At 35.4% G+C, this 24324-nt stretch overlaps 1 protein-coding gene across 6 annotated transcripts in view; it reads right to left on the bottom strand.

Annotated features, from left to right (window-relative positions):
- The window catches only part of NETO1 (neuropilin and tolloid like 1), a 90403-nt gene that overhangs the window by 46450 nt on the left and 19629 nt on the right, over window positions 1-24324 (bottom strand). For all 6 annotated transcript variants that reach the window (XR_015748856.1, XR_015748855.1, XR_015748858.1 and 3 more), the window contains exon 4: window positions 24018-24266. Coding sequence is in view for 1 of the 6 variants with exons in the window: in XM_026671866.2 (XP_026527651.1) it covers window positions 24018-24266 (249 nt within the window). In the remaining 5 variants the exon portion in view is untranslated. The remainder of the gene's footprint in view (window positions 1-24017; window positions 24267-24324) is intronic.

The following is a 24324-nucleotide window of genomic DNA, read 5'->3' as shown; positions in this document are numbered from 1 at the left end:
TTTTGAGTTAGACACAGGTCACCTTAAAGGGTTGGCTGACAAAGAGCACACTGCAAGTCTTGAATCACTAGTCTGTTGCCTCCCACATGGAACACACTGCTGTACTAACTGTCTAATAATAGTTATAGTCTAATAAATGACTATCTCCTTCACTGAAATTATATGGCTGTTGAGCTGGAGAATCCACAGACTACAGAGATGTTACTCAGGGATGCAGTCCCATCCAGAACAGGTACACCTCACATAATCTGACAATGCAGCTTCTGGAATCAATCAAAGTGTAGTCTTAGCTCTAAACACAGTTTTACCTTCCTTTTTTAAACAGTCTTTTATATTCAGGGTAGCTCAAGTGGCATCTAGCTGAGGTCTCAGAAAGAATAATTATAGCTAAGTATCATTAGCATATTAATGGAACTAGTCCAGCCTGTAAATTATCCTTTCCAATACCTTCATGTCAATACTGAGGGAAACAAAACAGAATCTTGTGGAACAGTCTACTTCCCCATGTAACCAAGCAGAAGTCTCTCAATATTACTTTGTAACCCAAAAAGAAAGGAATGGGAACAACATATTTCTGATACTATAATTGTGTCCATCTGCCTATTGCTCCCTCCCTTCTTATTTCAAATAGATGATGGTATATACTGTCTTGAAAGATGAACATATGATTTAAGGAGTTGTAGATGAAAACAGAAGGCCATGAAATATATTCCAGATATGTTCACAATTTTGGCATCGGTGTCTGTCACATTCCAGTTGTGAGTCTGTTTATGTCTCTTACTGGCAAATAGCAATTTTAATTAGAATTTCATAAACACGAACTCGCCTATATCAAAGTCTATGAATGTTATCAACCCAAATAAACCCCAGGTACTCAATTCTATATTTTAATAATGCTATTACTACAATTTCAAGTTAGCAAGCAGCACGGCATTTTCTGTTTCTGTTCTCTCATTCCTGGGTCTCAGGAATCTTGGCATGATAATGATGACGACGATGATGATGATGATGATTATTATTATTATTATTTCACTTTTTCTGTGAGTGCTGTGGGTTGATAAGTATCTTTCAGTTGTGACTCTCTCTGATAAGTGGGAGCAGATATACAGACCTTGGTTTCAGAGAACACAATTAGTCCCCTGGAACTTGGCAGTGGCCACTGGTAGCAGAAAGCGATGGTGACAGAAGACTTTTAATACCGTGCATTCCCCAACTGCAATATGTGGGTGTTTCTCTCTGCCAGTTTTGGAGAAAGTTTCAGCTCCTCTCCAAACAAATAGTTCTTAAAACTGTTTGATCCAATTACTTTTTTCCCCAGTCGAAAATAATGTCATTATCCCCCTGGCCCCAAGAAATAATATCCTGTTGTTTTACACAAGCATTTCAAAAGAGACAGACCCAAATTGGATCCTCAAGGCCCAAAAGACTCCACTTCCTCAGGGTTTTGTGGAAAAACCAAGTGGAACAACGGCTGATGACTTTCTTCTACCGGTCCACAATAGAAAGAGCTCTCACATTTTGGGTCACAGTATGGTATGCTGGCTTAACAGCCATGGATAGGAAGGTACTACAGGGTGATGAGCACAACACAAAAAATCATGGGCTGCCCCTTAACTCCACTGGGTGAAATTGCCAGGGTCCCACTGTCTCAGCAGAGTGAGGAAAATCCTAAGGGACAACTCACACCCTGGACAGCATTTCTTTATTCTCCTATCATCGGGCAGGAGATGTAGAAGCATAGCCAGCCAGCCAAAGAGGATATTTGGGGTTAGGGATTTCTTTTTTATTTATTGATTTATTGAGATGTATTTCATGTTCTTGCGTGGGCTGCACCAAGGGAGGCTCAATCAATTTCATCGTATACATATTGTGCATTGACAATACAGGTTTGAACTTTGAACTCAACTCACAAACTCAACTCACAAACAAGGAATTGTCCCATTTCTCTCAGGATATGCCCAAAACACCCTCTTTGAGATGATTACTTCCAGTTTAATAACCACCATTTCAGAAAGATGGAGGATCTTATACTCTATGGCAGGGGTGGGCAACTATGGCCCTTTTATGAATTATGGACTTCAACTCCCAGAATTCCTGAGCAAGCCATGCTAGCTCAGGAATTTTGGGAGTTGAAGTCCACAAGTCATAAAGGGGCCATAGTTGCCCACTTCTGCTCTATGGGCTTTTTTTTCTAAAAGACGATTTATGAATTTGAAGATTAAGAAACAAGTGGATTAAACAAGAGGGTGGAAGGACTGATATAACATCTCAAAGGGAGGAAGACTGTCATTATCTATTGAGAAGGTCAAAAGCCATTCATATATTTATTAACTCTAGGAGGTATTTTTTCTCTTATTTTCTGGCAGGTTCTCATTTTTCCCATTTTCTTTCAATTTGTTTTCATTCTATGAAAAAAAAAGTCTTAATATAAATAAAAATCATTACTCCAGGCAAAATGTTAAAAGGAGAACATGGAATTCTGCTCTTCTCAGAGCATCTCTGTAGCAGTTTATGAAGCAGAGGGTGACATAAAAAGCTCTATACAATAAGTGTCCCTTAGTTTGGAATGTGGTCTAATGAAAGCAATGCAGGCTTCCCCTTTTCTACACTTGAATCATATCCAAAAGGGCTATTTTGATAAAAGCATCCAGAGCAGGTGGATGCTTGTGGCCCTGTGCCCTTTGGGAACTAAAGATTGCCAAAACTCTGGATTAGTTCAGCCCTTTGTAAAGGTACCTTTCTATAGCTTACATAGCAGGAAGTGCTGTGAATCATTTATGCTCCTCTTTCCTGCTCAGTGGTTTCTTCCTTGTTACAATTGGTATCAATTATTCCACAATGACATAATTTGTAATATTTTTAGTTGTCTCCACCTGCCTAACTTTACCTTTATTTGTCTGACTGAACCTGACATATTCCAACTGCTTTTGCTTGATTCAGCTTCTTTCTTTCCCTCATGGGCCTTACAGAAAGGACTGGAGTGAGCTTAGGAAAAGAATTGAAGGGGAAAGTATAGAACAAACCTGAGGCAAAATAATTAAATGACACAAGACCCAGGAGATCTAAAGCCCATCTGCAGTGCTGCAGGATTCCAGGTAAATATTTGAGCAGATATAAGAATAGACCAAAAGAAGAGTCTCAAGAATCTTTTAGCAGGTAACAGAGACTGGAAACTGACACCATGCCAGCAATGATAGGCAGTTAAGTTGGAAGGTGAGGCCAGCTGCAAAAGGAAGAAGGAAAAGTGCCCTCCAAGGGAGATCAATTCAACATGGACACATCAATATCGTTTTATCAGCAATGTTATGTATTTCCATATCTGCAAACTATCCCAGCCATACAATTCTGGGTAGTAGAAATGGTTTTTCACTGCCTCCCTTAACTTGCCTCTTTACTCTAAGCCTTGGAATTCTCTGGAGGTCTCCTTTCTATACACTAACCAGTACTCACTGCTTGGCTTCCTAGTTCAAAGAAGGTTGGCCAGATGCAACCACATAAAGGAAATATGTACAAAAAAATTCTAAGTCTTATTTTACATACCAGTCACTTACACTTGCAAATCCAACTCTAAATTGTGTACTGCTGTCCTTTTTTTCATGCTTTTAATCTTTTTTCTGGTGGAAAGACTGGAATCTTAACCCAGATCTCAACCCACATATTGACCATGGGGCCTAATTATTCCTACTACTTATTTTAAATAAAGTAGAACAGTATACTTGTATCGATTAGGTTGGAATCCATATAATTATAGCAGTAACAAGCAGTGAAACCCTTGTTCAGCACTCTCCACCATAACATAACTAGACATCAAGAGGTGTTTGGATACCAATAATGAATAGCAGCATAAAATAGATTGATAGTCACTTTGCACCAAGAGTGTCCTTACTATTCCAATCTTTAGCATCCTAAACATGATGAGTGCTAATAGTATAGAGAATACTAACATGGAATTAATCAATTGTATTACATCTAAATTGTAGATTGTAGATTGTAAATTGAAATGCACATTTTTTGACCACTTCCTACTCCATTCTGTAAATTAAAGTACAGAGCTAATGCCAGTAGCATAGGTTAGGGAAGATTAAATGATAAGGAAAGCAAAATTATTTTCAAATGTTTAAAAGATATAGGGCAAAAAAAATTAAAGGGAAGAAACCAAGTACAACAAAGGAAAAAGGCTTTGAGATCACAAACGCATCCCTGTCTTATTTCAAAAGCAAAGCTTTCTTGTACATTCATTGAAAGATTAAAGTGCTTGAAGTATGAAACATCTTAAACTATTAATGAAATAACCAAACCAACCTTGTAAGAGATACTTAGATTTTATAATAATACAAGTAGATTAATTTATCTACTTATTGACATTTTTTCAATTATTTTTTTTAAAAAACCTCTGTTATAAACAAAACTAATCTCCTAAGAATTCATTTGGATTGTCATAATTATAAATAATTAGAAATAATTGCTACTGTTTTGCCCATTTCTGTCCCCCCATCTGTTCCTTAAAAAAAAACCTGCCTTTGCAGTGAAGCTATATATTTAGCATTGCACTTGGTACTTTTCTCCTCTTCCTGCTCAATTCTGATATAAGATACTACTAAGTTTACCAGAGACAACCATCTCCTGACTCTAGATTTTGCAGTCCACACATGACCTGCAAAATCTAAAGCTCCTTGCCTTGCTTGTTGTTTCACAGCTTTCTGACCACAAAAATATCTGATAAAATTAGAGGAGTCAATCACTGCCAATGTTTTGCTAATTCAGATAATATTCTCAGCTTATTTTTGACCACCCAAAGGAATTCAAAAACAAGACTCATGAGTAAAAATGCAAAATACAAATCTGACTAGCAACATGCAGCACAAAATATACCTCACCTTGGACATTCAGTTTGGTTCACTTTCCTTCAAGTGGTAAAGAAATTCGAGGGTTTAAAAATCAACACGAGTATAAATGAGCTTTAAAATGATAAATTATTATCACACCAGAACATTCAGAATGACAGAACATTCTAGTCTAGCTATTACAATTCTTCTTGAGTAAGGAATACTCTTTTTTTCCCCATGAAGCCTGAGAAATTCTGCAGACATGTGCTTATCTTAACAATAGTCTGCATGCCTGTCACAGATAACACTGAGAAGTTAAAGCAAGGGAAGACATGGCAAGATCAACCTGCAAGAAACTACTCTGTCCTTGAAGTCACAAAACACACATCTCTCCTTACATGCTTTGCAAGCAGATCAAACCGTCACAAATAATTCAGACAAATCACTCCAAACTAAACTGCTCATTATAATGGCAGCTTTCAACCATTCATAAATCATTGCTTCTTTCAACTACAAAGGGAGTGTCCTACCAGAAAATTCTACCCAGTGTCAGAAAGTGAATATTGCAGTAGCAACTTTTGTATTTTGTATTGTAGCAGTATTGTTGTAGTACCAACAATTTTGAATACTTATTTTCTTAATTAAAATTATTGAATGATGTTTTATACCTGAATCGACTTTCAGGGCAGCTAATGGTAGGCAAAGGTATGTAACAATAAATCACACTGGGGAACTTTATACTTTATCAAGTATGATATAGCTACTCAAGCACTTCTCAAATTAAAGCAGTTGTCATAATTTTTCCAAGAGAAAACTCTGAACATAATGACCAGCAGCTCATTATAAAACCAAAAATCTTCTTTTTAGGCACTGTGTAAGGTTTTTACATCCTCATTATTCTGTACATAAAGAATATCTAAAGTGCATGAATAGTTCTCCTTTCCCTGAAGAATGTTAGGAAGGTTTACCCCATAAAAACTGCTGATTAGAGTGATTTCCTCTAAGCCAGACAAGATCACTACAAAGATGCAGAAAATGTAACATCATGCCTACCATATATAATGACAGATGCACTGAAAAATGTAGGCCAAATTATAACCCAAAAAATGGGTTCAACATATCTACAAAAGTCCTACAGTATATATAGTATTTTTTCCCTTCAGCTTTATCAAAGTACCAGCATAATCTGTATATCTTACTCATTGATAAGCCCATCCATGGGTAAGCCATTTTTAACCAAAATACTATGAAAATTAAAAGATATGAAAATTTTGAAGGTCAGCTTATCCATAGATGGGTTTATATAATGGTGCTTTGCTACTCGATTGCTTTGAAATTCATTTAGTACTCAATGCATTTTGATGCAAACATTTTGCCCCATCGTTCTTTGGTACTCAATGCACAAGCTAGAAATTGTTGGTTTCAGCTGCTTTGTAAGTCACTACATTATTCCATATGAGAAAATTTTGTTTGGTACTCATCATTTTTGGTACTCCTCATGCCTCTCAGTACCAATTAATGATGAGTAGTGAGGTACTACTGTATACTATACATTATTTACCCTAAGGCAGATCTTTTTGTGTCTTTCTTTTTACTTATTATAGTTACAGATATCATCCTTTCTAGGATAAAATGTTTGCTAAACCTCTGAAATCTAAACAATCAAACATAATAAATATTTGTGATAAACATGCCACACAGGGCAGTGTAGTAATGACCCTGGCATCCAGCCGAACAGACTTTATTCCTTTGCATATTTCCTTCCTGTCTTTTTCATTTTAATAATTTGTTTTTTATGTATTTTAATAAAAAAATAATAAAGTATATTAAAAATACGTTTCTAGCCATGTTTAGGTTTTAAAAAGATAGACTATTGCTTGGATTGTTTATAGATAAACTAATAGTAAAATTAATCTCCAGGACAATTAAGATAGAAGCTAAGAAAGCTTTTGTAGAAGGAATGGCAGAACCTAGGGATAGAGTCAAAAGAGGAATCAACCTAGTCTCTATGTAACAACAAACAGACTAAATCCAACACCTCTTGAATTCCACTGACCCTTGTCTAATACCAATGTAGAGAGGAAATCTTGCACACTGGAGGAATGAACATCAAATCTGGTGAAAATGCTGGCAAACATCATCATATTCAAAATCAATTTCTCCAATTGGGTGGGAAAAGGTGCCTCCTGGGTATGGTTGAAGGCCCATGCCCTCTGCCTGCCCCACTCTACCACAGGAGGCATGCATAGCTGCCTACTGATCACAACCAAGAGAACCAGGATTCTAGTCACTGAGAGAACCATCTTGCTTAATCACTGCTTCGTTTAACAATCAAGATTCAAGGTCCAATTGTCATCATAAGTGGAGGACTTTAAGTCAAAACAATTGGTAGTTAGATGTAGCTGCAGCCTGATTACATTCTAGTATCATTAAGACAACATTTATAATTTTTAAAGAATGGAGCCTCCTAAAGCAAAAAAAATTCATTTATATGGTACCAATGTTTAAGTTTAAGGAATATTTCGATCGCCCTGCTGTAGTTTGCTTATTTGGGGGATTTTACGTATGTTCCTATTGCAGGACATTTCATAATAATAAAGATGAAAAATGAACAAAAAAATGAAATATTATGTATGGCTCCTTTTGGAAAATAAGGGGATTAAACATCTGCTAATCATAAGTAAAAATTATTAATGGTTACTGATAGCCATATATATTTAGAATTGCAAATTACAGGGGAAAAAATTCTTATCACAAGTAAAATCAAAATAATACAACAAAGAGTTGGGAAAAGAGAAATATGATGTAGTGTCATTCTAAATTGGACAAATTTCATTTCTGGGCTCTGAATCTTGAATTCAGACCTTTACTAATCAAATAAACCAGATCCGATCCAAATTTTATTAAGATCAGGAGCCATTTCAGTATTCCTCACATTTGGCATAGTAGCAAGGTCTATTAGGTGTTATCATTCAAAAGTCAAACAACATGATACATACTGAATAACACACTGTATATATTTGTTTTCAGCTTGTCAACTTCATCCTTGAGTCAAAAGGGATGAAAGAAATAATGAGCAATATAACCATCTTGTTAGCAATTTCAATTTTGATATAAATAAGCTCAGTCTTCAGAGTCTGGATAAATACAAAATGAGTAGAATTATAAACAAGAGCAAATATTTGCTGGATTGCTATTGATAAGCATGTTAATCATAGCAAAAATATGTTGCCTCTGCTTTCCAAGCTCAAGAATAGTTCCACTGACAGCAATATTACAAGATGGGTTTGTACGTACCTCTAATACTTCTGAATGAAGCCATATGGGTAGTCCTGTGCTTGTGTATTATAGTCTGCCAACCAGCATAGAAATATTTCTGACAGGCAATAATAGATGAGCCTTTAACACATGAATGGGCTCACAGATAAAAAGAAAGCACATAGACCACATAGAAGGTCTTTTTCATTCGTTCTTCTTTATATGCTCCCTCTCCCATTCTAAAAATAAAAATGTACTGGAGCCAAATCCATTACTGGAAATGCTACTGCAGTAATACATTGCCCAATGGAATTGAACCCACTCATGATAGCACACAACTTGGTTGTGTTTGACTCATGTTTCTGTCATAATGATTCATGGAAAAACTCTAAAAATGAAAGAAAGAGGACTACCTTATTTCTCCATAATAGCCCGATGAGTCAAACACTTCTAAATCTAGGCTAAGAAACTAAGTATATTCACAATAAAACTAGGAGTCACAGAAATGGGAATGATAATTATATGGGCTGAAGAGAAGTTATTTATAAGAGAAAGTAAGTTACTTATAAAGCCTCATTCCTGATTTATGTTGCCATTGTAACTTGTGGTTGGACAATTCCTCCAAAGAAGGATAAATTCTCCAGTAACAGCTTCCTTTGCTAAAACCACTGAATTAATAATGTGAACAGAAGATCCATATAGATGAAGAAAGTTGAAGAGGTCAGTCTCTCTTCTTTACAAGAACAGCACAGAAACTTCACACAGTTCAGACCTTTTAATGTACAATGATCTTCTTTTGTCACTAAGGAGAAATCTGTTTAAATATTACATGCTGAATCAAGAGTTCTAGAGATTTTGCTTTAGCTGTGGCATACCAATATATCACAGTAATAAAATACTTGTTCTTCACAATTATCATTTAATAATCCTTTTTATCTTATCATAGACATATAATGATGCTTTGCTTTATTTCCCTGACACAGCAAAGTTGCTACTATATTTAGGAGACTGTTGGTCTTGGAAGCAGGACAGAAATAATAATATTAAAATTTCTTACCCACCTCCAGGTAGTATAAGAATCAGGAAAAACAGATTGCATTTTCTAGCAGCAGTTGTCTGAAAAAGCTAGCAGTTGTTTTTCAGTACTCAGTGGCAGATGGGATGGTTCCTCTTCTGTCAACCTATGAAGAATGTCCAATCCTAGTTGCACATCATGTAGTTACCAAGCACTAGAAATAGATGCAATTTAATGTAACCTATCCTTCTGATAAGATGAACCATCAAGAGATTCCAGTGATACAGGCCAGATTGGGAAGTTAGAAAAAAATAAAATAAAACACAGATGAAAGCAACATCAAATCCTTCCATATTATTACCAGAAAATGAAGACAAATATATGTGATCATTCCATGTCATGCTCAACTTGAGGGAGATGATGTATCTTTTATACAAACTAAGTAGATACAAGCCTTCAGTAAGTAATTAGGGCAGAAGCTAATTCATCTACTTGCAGCTTGTTCTTACATAGAGGATCAACATAACTAGAAAGCTATGTATGATTTATTTATTTATTTTATTTATTTATTTGATTTGCCAATTGTTTACAAGATAATAAGTATAAGTGTATACATAGTTGTGAATACATGAAATGGGTACATATAAGAAAAATAAAAGAATAAGAGAAACAATAGGACAGGGACGGTAGGCACGATGAAGGATCCTTTTAAGTAACTCCAATGGTATAAAGTTCTGGCACCAAAACCTGCTTCCAGTTCAGGCTTGGATACATTGCTAAAACTAGTGAATGCTTTATTAGATAGTGGATAGCACAGAAAAGTTCCTGTATAAGATTTTAAAGAATTCTCTGCTAAATTAAATCACAAGAAAGGGGGTGAAAGCACAGTCTCAGATAGAAAAAAATTGGATATTAGGAGCTAAGTCAGCACAAGGCAAAAAAGCATCATGGGAAATTCCCAACACATTGATAGGGAGACCAGCAAATATGTCCAGATGCCAATGTCTGAGTACTAATGCACACAGTCTGAACAGCAAACAGGGATAACTAGAAATCCCAACACTGGGCATCACATATGATCTGGTGAATATAGGTAGTCCTCCACTTATGACAACTGGAACAAGAACTTCCTTCACTAAGCGATGGACTCATTAAGGGAATTGTGTCCCATTTTACAATCATTTTGCTGCAATCGTTAAGCAAATCACCATGGTCCTTAAATGAATCTAGTTTGTCCCATTGACTTTACTTGTCCGAAATTCCCTGAGAAGGTAGCATATGGTGATCACGTGACAATGGGATGCTGAAGCATCATAAATACATGCCAATTACCCATTTTGAACATGTGATTGTGAGGATGCTGCAATGGTTGTAAAGGCGATGACTAGTTATAAGTCACTTTTCCAGCACTGTCATAATATTAAAAAGTCATTAAATTAATGGTTGTAAGTTGAGGACTATTTGTATCATAGAAGCCTGATTGAATGAGTCAGGACTAGAACACCAACTCCAAGATATGGATAGAATTTTTAAAAATGGAACTAATGTAGAACTAAATATCAAAGGACCCTACATCTATGAAGAAATCTATAAATATAGTAACCTTTTGGAAAGTATGAGGATAAAAAAATCAATATCATTGTTCAGCTTACTATATGTTACTGAGCCAGTTGCTGGAAACCCTCCTGGGTATATTTTCCTATATTAACTCACCAAATTCTCAAAAGAGCAAACTATACTAATAGGAGACCTCGATACTTGCTAAGTATTTCTTTTTCCCAATAGAAATAGGGGGTCTAACAGGTTTCTGATCACTTTTACTGCCAATTTCATTTTTCAAAATGTGCTATAAAAATCAAGGATGAAGTTATCCTGGACATGTCAAACATGTCTGTGACCACTTAGATCAAGGGTCTTCAAACTTGGCAAGTTTAAGACTTATGGACTTCAACTCCTAGAATTCCTGAGCTAACATGACTGGAGGAGGAATTCTGGGAGTTAGAGTCCACAAGTCTTAAAGCTGTCAAGTTTGAAGACCCCTGATTTAGACAATATCACTATTATTTCAGGTACCAGCAATGTTTTATCAAGAGCAAGTTTTTCAGAATAACCTTATTTATTTTTGAACAATTGGATCCATATGATGATTGAAATTTGGTTCTGGGCTGTCCAGAGAGAAGAATCAAATAGATCTTGTGGTACTCAACAACTTTGTATGAAGAGACGGCCATATGACAGGAAGCTTTTCAAAATAATTTCAACATGATCTGGACAGGACTGATCATTGGGGGCAACTCCAAGATGTTTGTATTCAGTGTGCAAGAGTCTACAATTAGTAAGAAAAACAAAATGCATAATTTCAAGCCTGAAGAAACGTCCATTGGCAATGATTCACATGAGCAAAAATCTAGAGATCCTTGGGGTCAAACAGCAGTTAAATAAGCAGCAGCTAAAATTGCCAATAAAATATTGAATTAATTTACCAAAGTGTTACATCGAGATCAGTAAAAGTAAGATACTATTTCTATTCTGTTTTGTGTTACCCAGACTGAATATAATGTTTTTTTCTTCTAAATGCTACATTTTAAAAAGGGAAAGGAGAAGCTAGATTCAACACAGAGGAAAAGGAACCCAGGAACAAAACTCTATGACAAATGGTTAAAAGGGTTGGGCATCTCCAGCTTGCAAAAGGAAGACAGAGGCAAGATATCATAGCAGTTTAGAGATATCTAGAATACAGCTATTGTCTTTGTGACTGAGTCCAAAAAGATAAAATGTAATAAATGAGATTTGGGTTGAATATTAGGATGAATTCCCTAATATTAAGCAATGAAACATTCTTCCTAGAATCTATAATTTGGATCTTTTCAAATAAAGCCAGATGGCCATCTGTCAGGGAGGCTTCAGTGGATTCCTGCATTGAGCTGGGAGTTAGGTATAATCCTTACAACTTTCCTTACAACTCATATTCAGTAATTCTATCATTCTAATCAGTCTAGGCTTGAAGTCAAGATGTGAATCATTAACAATGGAGGTGCCATATATATAAATGATGTCTTTTTCTTAAAATGTCAACCCTTAATAATTATCTCCTGCAAATTACACAGCAGATAGGGCATAATCCAGTAATAAAATGACCGAGGATGTATTTCTCACAGGAAGATTAAAAAAAAACTTTTAATATTCCATAAAGCTTCTTCACTTTCTTTTATAAATATGATGGGCAAACAAATGTTGCCCGTTTGGATGATTAGATGGAAAAAGAAAGGCAAATATCTTTATAGTATCTTTTGAGGTGTAATTTACACTGAAGAATAACATGCATGCGCACACGCGCGTGTATACACACACACAAAGGGGGGTCACTCAGAGACAAAAAGTGTTCTGAAACAACAGTACATCAATTAATACAGAATTCAGGTGCTAATGACATTCTTTAAACTTCACTGTATTTGTGTTTGAGAGACTCTAGTGATATATAGATTAAAATCATTCAATAAAGCTATCACAGAAATTAACAGATGAGCATTTCTGAAGATATAATCACATTTATACTTCCAACAGGCATATTTCTTGGAGCTTGACCCAATTCAAGAGCCAATCTCATTAGGACGAATGAGGCTTACTTCCCAATAATTATGCTTAGATTGGAAGCTCTAGCTACAGTGATTTAAAATGAATTTATCTGTAGAAAATTAAACTCATATTTAAATGTTTTCTGGAACCAAATTCCATGTTGCATTTGTTGTACCTTTTACATTACCAATACAAGGGTTATATTGGAGGAGGTTTCTCAGCTGCAGATGTTTGCACTGAAAACACAAAGGCCTTAAAAAAGAAGAAGATGTGGCTGGAGCGAAATGATAAGAGAGGCAGGCTTATGCATCTGTAAACTGAGCTATTGATTCTACTGAACTATTATTGCATGGCCTGGGAAAATTACAAGCTTTTCAAAAAATCATCCTGAAATTTCAGTGTTTTTTTTCCTACAGAATTTCATTCTCCAAACTGCAGAAACAAAACAAACTATGTTCTGTCATTAATAATCTGCCAGAGGTCTAATAATTGATATTATTATATACACAAAAATATGAAAATGCAGTTTTCACTTCTTTAGCTGGTGTTGGCCTTCATATGCACTGGCTTCTTTCAAAGAATCTAGATTGTTGTAATATATTGGCGGTAATATAGCATATAGAATCAACAGATCCAAACAATGAGGCCTTTTTAGAATTGACAGATGGGAAATCTGTCACTATTATTACTCTGTATGCCTACAACATAGTGTTGACTCCTGGCAACTGCCTCAGCAAGAACCTAAAGTTTTCTTGACAAGATTTCAGAAGTGATTTGCTACTGCTTCTTCTAATAAGAGAGAGTGATGGACCCAAGGACACCCAACTGACTTTTGTGTCCAAGGTGGAATTAAAACTAGTCTCCCAATTTCTACCCTGATGCCTTAAGCACTACACCAAATGGCACCACTATCCTACATCACTACACTAAACTTAAGATGATCGAGACCTGACCCAGTCCTTCATATCTTCTAATGGTGCACCCATCACTGCTGTAACTGACTTCATCCTGAGGAGTCCTTGGTGCTCTCTGAGCTTGGTTGTTTTCTTGCAGATGTTTCATTAACTAAACTAGGTAACATCATTTGGGTAATGAAACATCTGCAAGAAAACAACCAAGTTCAGAGAACATCAAGGACCCCTCATTTCAACCCTGAGCTACAAACATTGTCCTTTATTGAAGCCATCCTCTCATCTTTCTTTCCATCTTTCCCAGCATTGTAACCTTCTCTAAAGACCTAGATATCCAAAGTGTCATAATTTGAGTCTGATCGTGTATACGTCTAGTGATTTGTGGGTCATTCTGCTGAACGATCCACTGGTTTCTTTTCTTGGCTGTCAATGGTATTCTCCACAGTAGAGTTAATTAGAGTTAATATTGTGGAATGTCTTTCACATATCCATCTTTCTGAGTGTATTAACTTATTTCTCTAGAATTTATTGAGATACTAATGTTTTATAAGCATTATAGTTTTGTATGTGCTACTGTTTCTAACCCCATTTTTATATTTAATATGCTCCCTATTACAAATGTGCATGTTCTAATCTTGTGTATCCTATGTGGATTTATGGGGAATGGGGAGGATTGAAAATAATATTAGAATTAGATGAATGTTGGCTAAGTGGTGGCTAGCAGACTATCAGAATTTGCTATTATTCCCTTTTTGCCTTGAATAATGCTGGAAGTATGTTATTCCTAACATGGTCTTTTTTCAACAGGAAAGTAGAAAATGTTCTCAAGTTTTTTGCATATTTACATTTAATGACAAATTTACTGCTGCAGATTTTCTCATGCAGTACTGTTGCCATAAGCAGTAAGGATTTTTTCTGCAAACTTGCTTGGGAAGCAGCCTAGAACAAAAGATCATGGATATTGCTTCTGCATCATCAGCACCCTTTCAAATATGAAATAGAACAGAAATATACCCTTGGGACATTTGCAAAGATGCAAAATGAGTGTTACACAAGCTATCATAGATCTACAGAAACATTTCCTCTAATTACACCAATATGTTACTATTGATTAATTAAGGTTATGTAATCAAGAACAAATAACCTGTTCTTATCCTTTTTTCCCTTTTGTTACATTTCTACAGTAACCTGCCAACAACTAAAGTTGTATCAGCAATTACAAAACAGTTTGAAAGAGCAAAAATAATGACATCATGCATCTTTTTGATTTTTCTCAATGGAATTATAGGTAAAAGAATGGTGTATTTTTTAAAAAAAAAATCTGCTCTCTGATGTGTTTGATGTATTCTAAAACCTATAAAAGCAAAGCCACATCCAAATACCTAGGGGATTTTGTACATGAATTAGTACGACAGAAATATGTCAATAAGAGAATCTCAAGACTGATGTGAATAAAAATGAATGAGTTTATATCCCGCAAGCAGTTAATCCAATAATCCTAAACAAATATCAGCTTTGGAAATGCAAATCAAAACAAAGTAAAGCAGTTATTTAAATACCCAATATGCAATAACAACCTTAAGAACTAAGTACATAAAACAGCTAGATATAAACAATGATATCTGTATCTAGCTCCAGATGCACATGGGATAATTTCAATAATCATTGCACTTAGAAATATTAACAGTTTCATATTCCATTCCCATGTAAAAATTAGCACAGGATTATTCCTAAACCTCATATGCGAGCCGTTTTCTGCAGTATAACCAAATTACATTTTTTTTATTTACTGTATTTCAGCTGTTTCCCAGCTTCACTATCAACATTCTTCTGAGAATTCCAACAACTGCAACTGCAGAAATTTATTCTAAAAAAGGTCACTTTTTTCTACTATCCAATTTTTCCCCCCCTAATCGTCCAAACTAAAAACACAAGTGCATTTTTTCCTGTCTCTTGGAAAAATTGTATACAGCTAGTCCTTGACTTATGATTAGTCATTCAGTGACCATTCAAAATTACCATGCTGTTGGGGGTGGAAATGGACTTACAACCTGTGCTTAAAGTTATGGCAGTTGCAGTGTCCTTGTGGTCATGTGATCAAAATTTGGATGCTTGGCAGCCCAGACTTATGACCGCACTGTGTGTCATCCCCCCATCAATGTCCTTTTGGCGTCCTGCTGCCCTGTCTTGCAGAGGGGCGAAGAGCCTCAGAATGGCACAAGATCTGGGGCTGCTTGCTATAATCTGGTCTATATGGGCTTCTCCAAGAAACGTTCAGAAACTTCAACTTGTCCAGTATGGAGTGTTTTTAGATGTTCCATAATACACCCATATAACACCACTGTTCTGCAAGCTGCACTGGCTTCCAGCAAACCAGATGCAATTCATGGTGCTGGTTTTCATCTGTAGAACCCTACATGGCACAGGGCCAGGTAATTTACAGGACTGCCAGTCTCCAATTGCTTCTGCTTACCCAACCAAAACTGACAGGATGGGCATATTCGAAGTCCATTAATCAATGCCAACTTCTGGGACCCGAGAGTGGTGTCTTCTCTATTGTGATGTCAGTCCTAGAAAACTGCTAAAAACCTGGTTGTTTCTTCAAACATTTGGAGCAGGCTGTTCAATTGATTTTTGGTTGCTGCTTTGTTTACTGGCTGTACAATGCAATCATTGTTTTTTTAATATGTTATACTGATTATGGTTAATTAATTATGTTTTAATTAACTGAGTTATTCTGCTATTTTCTGGTTTTAATTATTTATTTATTGCCCACAGACACTATAGCAAAATGGGTGGCTATAGAACATATTTTTGGGACACAGTGGCTCAGTGGCCAAGACTGTGGCTCAGTCTAACTCAGTGGCTGAGTTAGTGGATCAGAAAGGTCAGCAATTCGGCGGTTTGAATCCCTAGTGCTGCGTAATGAGTGAGCTCCCGTTACTTGTCCCAGCTTCTGCAACCTAGCAGTTCGAAAGCATGTAAAAATGCAAGTAGAAAAATAGGGACCACTTTGGTGGGAAGGTAACAGTGTTCCATGCACCTTCAGCATTTAGTCATGCCAGCCACATGACCATGGAGACATCTTCAGACAGCACTGGCTCTTCGGCTTTAAAATGGAGTTGAGCACCACCCCTTAGAGCTGGAAACGACTAACACATATGTGCGAGGGGAACCTTTACCATTTTATATAACATATTTAAATAAAAAACAATCAATTCATTTATTAATACAAATAGAAGATTCAATGCTAGAGAATTATTTTTATTCAAAAGAACATGACCATGACTCAAAGTGATTAACTATTAAAAGTTTTGTATAAAAATGTTAAATGAATTGCTGCTCTTCCAAACTTCTACAGGGGATTCCAAAATGCAAAACAAATACCATAGCATACTCACTGAATACACAAAGAAGAGACCAATGCTGCTAAGTCTGATTTCTTACAAGGCACAATATCTGGTATAACATCAAAATAGTGGTCTTTGACAATCTGAACTTGTGGCCAAGAACGTAGAATGAATAATCCTGCCTCATCTGCCTTTCAAAAATTAGCTAAAACTGTTATAAGTTGAATTTTTAAAAAGTATAACATGCATTAGACGAGAATATAGAGACACATATTTTCTTTTTAAAAAATGCAAGCTACTTATGTCTTGACTCATTATCTTTTTACATATAGAATGTATGCACACACATAAAGGCAGAATATGTGTTTATGTTAATGCAATTTCCTAGAAATTATTCCTCCCACCTTCCTGCTCCTTGTGTGCCACACAGTGTTTTTGTTTTCAAAGGCAGTACATTGTTGTCATTCATATCAAGGAAGCCAAATGCAAACACAGATGGTTTCCACCAGTGAATAAAACTGAATTTAATAGTGCACCATCTGAGGCCACAGACTTACAGATTCCAAGAGGAGAAAACCAAGATAAAAAGAAATCTGATTATTCCAGATGAATCAAAGTGTTAAGCTTAAAGCACAGCTTAGTCTGTCTGGCCCTCTGTCTGCAGTACTACAAAATTGATTCACTGTAGAAAACAGCTCTCAAACCATTTCTTTGTGTAGTTAGGAGAAAATAGCATTAAAAGCATTAAAATAGCATTAAAACTTACTAAATCAAACTTTTAAACATCTCACCAATGAGCCATTTCTCCCCCCCCCCCCAAAAAAAATAATAATGTGGGAAAACGGAATCAGCTATATCATTCCTCCAATATTTCAAATGGATGACATAATACTTTTTTTTAGAAAATTACAAAAGTGAAAGGTACGCCTTTTGTATCATGTCATGAAATTCAGCTCAAAGTTAATCCATCATGACTGTTGTTATTATTATCAAATAATAATCAGTTTCTGTAGATTTGTTACAAAGGAACAGGAGAAAATTCAGAAATATAACAGGGTCAGTACTCCAATTCCTATTCTGGAAGAGAGGTATGTCATACTTGTTTCCATTTTTTCACATATACAATAAAAGACATGGGTCGCTTCTTTAGAAAATCCATATGTTTACAACATAGAAATACATGCTCATAGTATAATTAGTGAAAACACCACAAATCAAGTTTGTGCAATTTAATTATGGAAATCTGATTCATATTACGGCTACTCGGGCTGTCAGAAGGAATGGTTGCCCATTGTAACTACACCAATCAGACCAAACACCTATTATTATTTTGGTTTGCATAAATTGAAAAACCATCATACGAACCACTGTATCAAGTAGACCTATGTGAAGTGAGATTTATTTACTCCAACAAAGCAACACAAGCCATGGAGGCACAACTGCTTGCTTTACCAAAGCAAAGAAACCACCTGAATTAATCCACTCAAGACAGCCAATGATACATATCATGGAGGCTCAGCCTGACCAGTGTTCATCATGTGCCCAGGATCCTGCATGCTTCCTTTAGCCTTGTTCCATATTGTGAATTCTGAAGAGAAGCTGAGAAGAGCTCCAATGCAGAGTGTGCAGAGGAAATGTTGTCATTCCTCTTAGAAGTGAAAGGATCATGTTATTGCATGAAACAAGATTCAAAAAGGATTTAAGGTTCAGTTCAATGAAAAGAAGCACTCTTTCAAAGTTTTTCTTCAGCCCTACTTGTCCGATATCACCTTGGGATAGTAATTCCAGGGTATGAGTGCTTACAGGAGCTCCATTTTTTAAAAAAAATGGAGAAAAACAACAAGCTTGGAGGACTCCAATGTTTCCTCATGGATGGGAAAGAAAAAGAAAAAAACCAAATTATTGGACCTAATTAGGAAAAAAATAAAGTATCCTATTTTCAATCTTCACATCTGCAATAACTAACACTGTAATTATTTGCTACTGTAGTTGTAGGTGTACCATGTGCAAAATATGGAATAAGTTAGCTTCCATCACATGCACTCATCTAAGTGAACCCTTCACTAATGCTCGTCTTATGGGAATTAGAGTCCAACCAGGGGTGGATTCCACCAATATAACAACCGGTTCGGTGATCGCGCACTCTGCCTTTAAAAAAGCTCTAATATTTACCTTCTACTGCAGTCCCTGTGAATAAAACAGCTGAGGCGCAGCAAACCGCCTGTCAAGATTTAATCAGCTGTGCTCTAAAAAAAAGGAAATAGAGCACAGGAAAGAGCAGGGACGGGCGGGAAACAGGCCCACATGCTCGCTGCCACAGCAAACCAATTTAGCTGCCAGCTGCTCTTTGGAGCAAGAGGTTCACCTGAACCAGTCCGAACTGGTAGAATCCACTCCTAAGTCCAACCCACTTGTAGAAAGACTCACAGTGATTATGACTCACTATATTATATCCAATGAGATTGGTCATCCAATGCAAATTAAATTCCTAATTGATTTTTTCAAGTCATTTTGGGAGCCTGCAAACATTTTTTTTTGGCTTGCCAACACCAATTTTTCACAAAGCTATCCACACACCCAATGCTTCTCTTCATTTGGTGCATCTCACAAAAAAAACAAAAAAAAAAAAAAAAGAAAGAGCAAGCCCAACCAGCCCACCTTAGGCCAAGCGTGGGTCTGGCCTCTAAAAGCTAAGTTGAAACGCCGAAGAAGGCTGCAAAAGAAAATAACTGAATAATGAAATCTTGAATGATACAGAATCTGTACTTCATAGTGGTAGATGAAAAAAACACTTAGTGATTATCAAAATTATAGCTAAAATAAGCCTAATAACACATGGTTCTTCCATGGAAAAAGCAATGAATCAAAATTTTATAAAAATAGCATACATTGTCAAAAGTATTTTTCTACCGAACGAATAATAATACATACTATTCATACATACTATTCATACATACTCATCTAACCACACCATTTCATGGTAAGTAACGCTGTACAAAGAAGTAATAAACAATAAGCTAAATAGATTAAATGATAGATTATTCATTTTATTTCTCCATGCCTTTCTATCCAAGCAAACAATCCTTGCTTCTACCGTTCTATTTACCAGTTCATACATTCTTTTTCTTCTTTAAACCTCTCAACTCTCACACTGGAGGATGCCATCAACTCCAACTAGCTATGGTTTCTCTGTCTTCTATTTATCACAATCCTTTCACTTCTCCATCATATGGTTGTTTGGAAGTTCTGTCATCATTCTTTCTCTTCATATAACTAAACAATCTGAGCATACTCATTTCACTGTCTGATCATCATTAATATTCCTTAAATACTTATTTATTCCTTGTTACTTAATAGTTTAGTATATAGAATGCTTAGTAACTAAGCATTCCATAAACTAAACTATAAAGTAACACAACTATTCCAGAAGCAAACAAATTTTAATGCTTCTTAACATGTACCTGCAGCCTTACAATTTTCAATATTCTCACAGCATTTAGAACTTCCTTCATTTATTTTTGTTTTTAAACATTTTTTGTTATTTGTTATGGTTCCACCCAGCAATGTACTACTATTGTTCCCTAATAAAATACTGCTTTCAGAGTTATTTCAGTTTCATCCAAAATTATTTCACCACTTTTATTCCTGATTCCATTCACTCTACTGGAGGCCCCTTATTTAGTTCTTTCACCAATTTTCTTTCTACCAATATTGCTCTGCATTTTCACTGCTGCTTTAAATTTTGGTTCTGGTTTGACTACATTCTTTGGAAGTACATTTTTCTTCATATACACATTGTGCAATATATTTCCTTGTCATTTTTGCACTCATCATTTTTCTATCTATGTTTTTTCCTCTCATTCATAGTCTTGTCCACCTCTTCTAGAAGACTGTTGTGACAGCCTGTAACTTTTCTTTTATTCTTTTCCAAGTAACTTCTACATGCTCTTTCCTTATGTCTGCTTCCACTTATTGCGTTGTGATATTAATCTATTTTCCTTTGTTCCTTGCAGATTTACACTTTCTCTTTTTGCAGTCTTATTTTATTCTAGATTCTTTAACATCTTTTCTTCTCTTAGATGTCAGATTTGTGCAAAAATTATTCTGTTAGAACCTCTCATCTTTGTATCCGTTGTTTGTATCCATTAGTCTTTTATCATAAACTAAAATATACCATGATTTTCAAAGCATTCCTTTTTCATGTGTAGGTTATCAACAGGCTTAAGGTTTAACCATGTATTCCAAGGACACTTTTTCTTAAGCCAATACACACCAAATCATCATATATTCATTATTGGGTGTCAAAACCGTTCAAATTCATTCAGAATGTTGTACATTTCTCCTCCCCTTCCCCATCCATTCATCCTTGGGTTTTTTCCCCATTTTTCATAATAACAATTCCCTGGGATTTAACATCAAAGTGTCAGCAACCTATGGGTTCTACCTTCACTCTCATCCACAATAATTATAGCCATTGATATTTTCTGACACATCTTTTAACACTTTTATTCATGGCTAAGCCTCTACCTTCACTTCTCTGCTTGCATTTATTAAGTTCTATTGCACCTCTTCTTTTTGTTTGTTTCACAGACAACATATTTTTTTAAAATTGGTAATTTATTGCTGCCTACCATCATCTGGGCATTGATAAAATTGAGGCTTTCAAATATATACCTTCTAATAAGACAGAAAAGGTATGTACTAGATTATCAATCTTAATGATACCCATGCCATAAATATTAGGGAATATCAGTCATTTTGGCTACAACTGCAATGAAAATCCAGCTTTACTAAATCTATCCTACACAAGCTACTATCTTTATTCTAGAGACCACCTTGGAAACCAGCATATTGATGCTCACAATTCTCCAAGTAGGAGATATATGGAAGATATATGGAAGATATTGATATACATCCAGAATGTAGCACTACTCATTCCATGTAATAAATCTTTTAGAAATCTCTAAAAGCTCCCACAAGTTACTGCAAAGTTTCATTGCAAACCTGACTGCAGATACCCCTTTTGCTTTCAGAAATAAAATCAGACAATTTGATGAAAGGCAGAATTGAAAGACAGCAATTAAGATTATTTCACAGAACTGCTTGATTGAATGCATTCTATGCTTTGAATCTTGGATTCCTCTAGAAAAACAATTTGCAGTTTAAAAGTCGAAGAAAAAAATCACTACAGCGGGTTCTGTTTTTAATAAAAGACAATGTTCAAAGGAAAGAAGAACAGCAGGAGCTGAAATCCTAGTAGAATATACAACATTTTCTCGAGATGATGTTAAAACACATTCATATAATTAATTGCACTTATAACATCCTAGTTGACTGTGATGCTGACAAGATCTACATATACAAAATGAATATGTTATGAAAACCAATACATACTGAACATTTCAATTATTTTCTTTCCGCACAAACATAATTCTCTCTATATATATGTATGTATGTATGTATGTATGTATGTATGTATGTATGTATGTATGTATGTATGTATTCGGCCGAAGACACAAGCCTGAAGATGATGAATGAGACTTCATCAAAACGTTGCCTAGATACTTCCAATTTTACGCGGGAGAAAACCTGAATAACCAAAGATCGATCTATCTATCTATCTATCTATCTATCTATCTATCTATCTATCATCTATCTATCTACCTATCTATCTATCTATCTATCTATCTATCTATATGGCATTCAGCTTTGTTCGGGTATTTTCCCACGTCATTGTAGTTGTGCTTTTAAAGTTGTAGCAACGTTTCGGCAGAATCTCATCTGCCATCATCAGGCTTCTGTATAGTGTTCATCTGTGAGTCAGACTTTCACAGCCGTTTCAGTTTTGTGAAAGTCTGTGAAAGTCTGACTCACAGATGAACACAATACAGAAGCCTGATGATGGCAGATGAGATTCTGCCGAAACGTTGCTACAACTTTAAAAGCACACACTCTGATTGTTAAATTGACATTTTACTGCGAATGATGCTTTTTATACCAATTATGTAATTATGTAAATTACTTACATTTGTATTTAATGGACAACTGGAATTAATGGATATCCCTTCTTCTCAATGGTTCATTAAATCAGAATGTTACTGTTTTGCTTCTTTTTTTAAAAAAAAAAAATCCAGTCGCCAGGTCCTCTCTTAGGTTACTGCAACAGCCTAGATAATGATCTCATCTTATAACTACTTGCCCAGAATTTGCAACTATCATTGGAAACTTCTACTGTCATGATTCAGCCTGGCATATTTCCAAATCTAAAATCTTCCTTTATTCTAGAATTGGCATCACTTAGCCAGTGTAGATACTTTATTGCAGAGAAGAATGAAGCCAACTACAAGAACAACAACAAAAAAAAACCTCCTTGTTGCAACAAGAGCAATCATGGCCTATATATCTGCTGCAGGGATTAAATGTGAAGCTTTTTCCTCCTGTCTTTTCAAGTTAATGGTTCTTTGGCTGTTGTCTTCAAGGTCATTAAAAAAAACATGACATTTGTTGACATAATGATCATTACCAGCCTGAGAAGTTTTGGACCCTTCACACCAGCTTTTATTTCTAACATCTGTGCACCCAGGATTTCAACGTTGTTAGGAAGGCTGCAGTTATAAAATCACTTCCTAGATTGAGGTCAAAACAATACTTCCTTTATTATGCTTCATTAGGCATCATAATTGCGGGTTTTAAAAAAGACTATTCCTGTAATGAAAGCTTTGCTTTCTATTCTTGTAGTTTTATTTTGCTTTATTGCTTTATTTATTTTTTGTCCCACGAGTGGGATGGTTTATAAATATATTGGTTAACTAAATAAAATAAATAATTATTTGTAAACAGCCAGTTAACAAAATAAAATCACTCGTTATAAACGCAAAGCGCAGATTAAGTTCTGAAAAAAGAAGCATCTCTTTTCTTCGGGAGAAAAAAACAGCATTTTCTTTCCATTCCCATTTTCAATATATTAAAATGTTGGCATTTTAATTTTATCATATTATTGCATAAATTTATAATATTTCTAAAGTCTATCATTATAAATACTAAAAGATTTTCCTCTAAAATTATTTAAAAATTTACTTACCAGGTGTGAAATTGTACTGTGCAGAAAAGCCTACAGATTCAAGTTCACCATCAGCAAAAAATTTAATCCACAAGAATCTGCCACTGGATTTTATTTTAGGTGGATTTTGCTGTCCACAGAAACGACCAATTATTGGAGAAAATCCAAAAGGTCCATCTCGCACTTCAATATGATCAAATTTACACTCCCAAGAAGGCTCTATGGAATATTTATCATCAAAGTGCAACTCAATACATTGTCTTGGGGCAGCTGAAAAATAAAACAAAGATTTTTCAAAATTTTATGCACTAAAATATATTTGCTTCCA

Source organism: Notechis scutatus, chromosome 3 (genome assembly GCF_049901735.1).
Source record: "Notechis scutatus isolate UNSWTSFEM ecotype Mainland chromosome 3, rNotScu1.2, whole genome shotgun sequence".
In the NCBI taxonomy this organism is placed as follows: domain Eukaryota; kingdom Metazoa; phylum Chordata; class Lepidosauria; order Squamata; family Elapidae; genus Notechis; species Notechis scutatus.
Note: the sequence above shows the minus strand (reverse complement) of the source record. Positions and strands in the feature narration are given on the sequence as shown.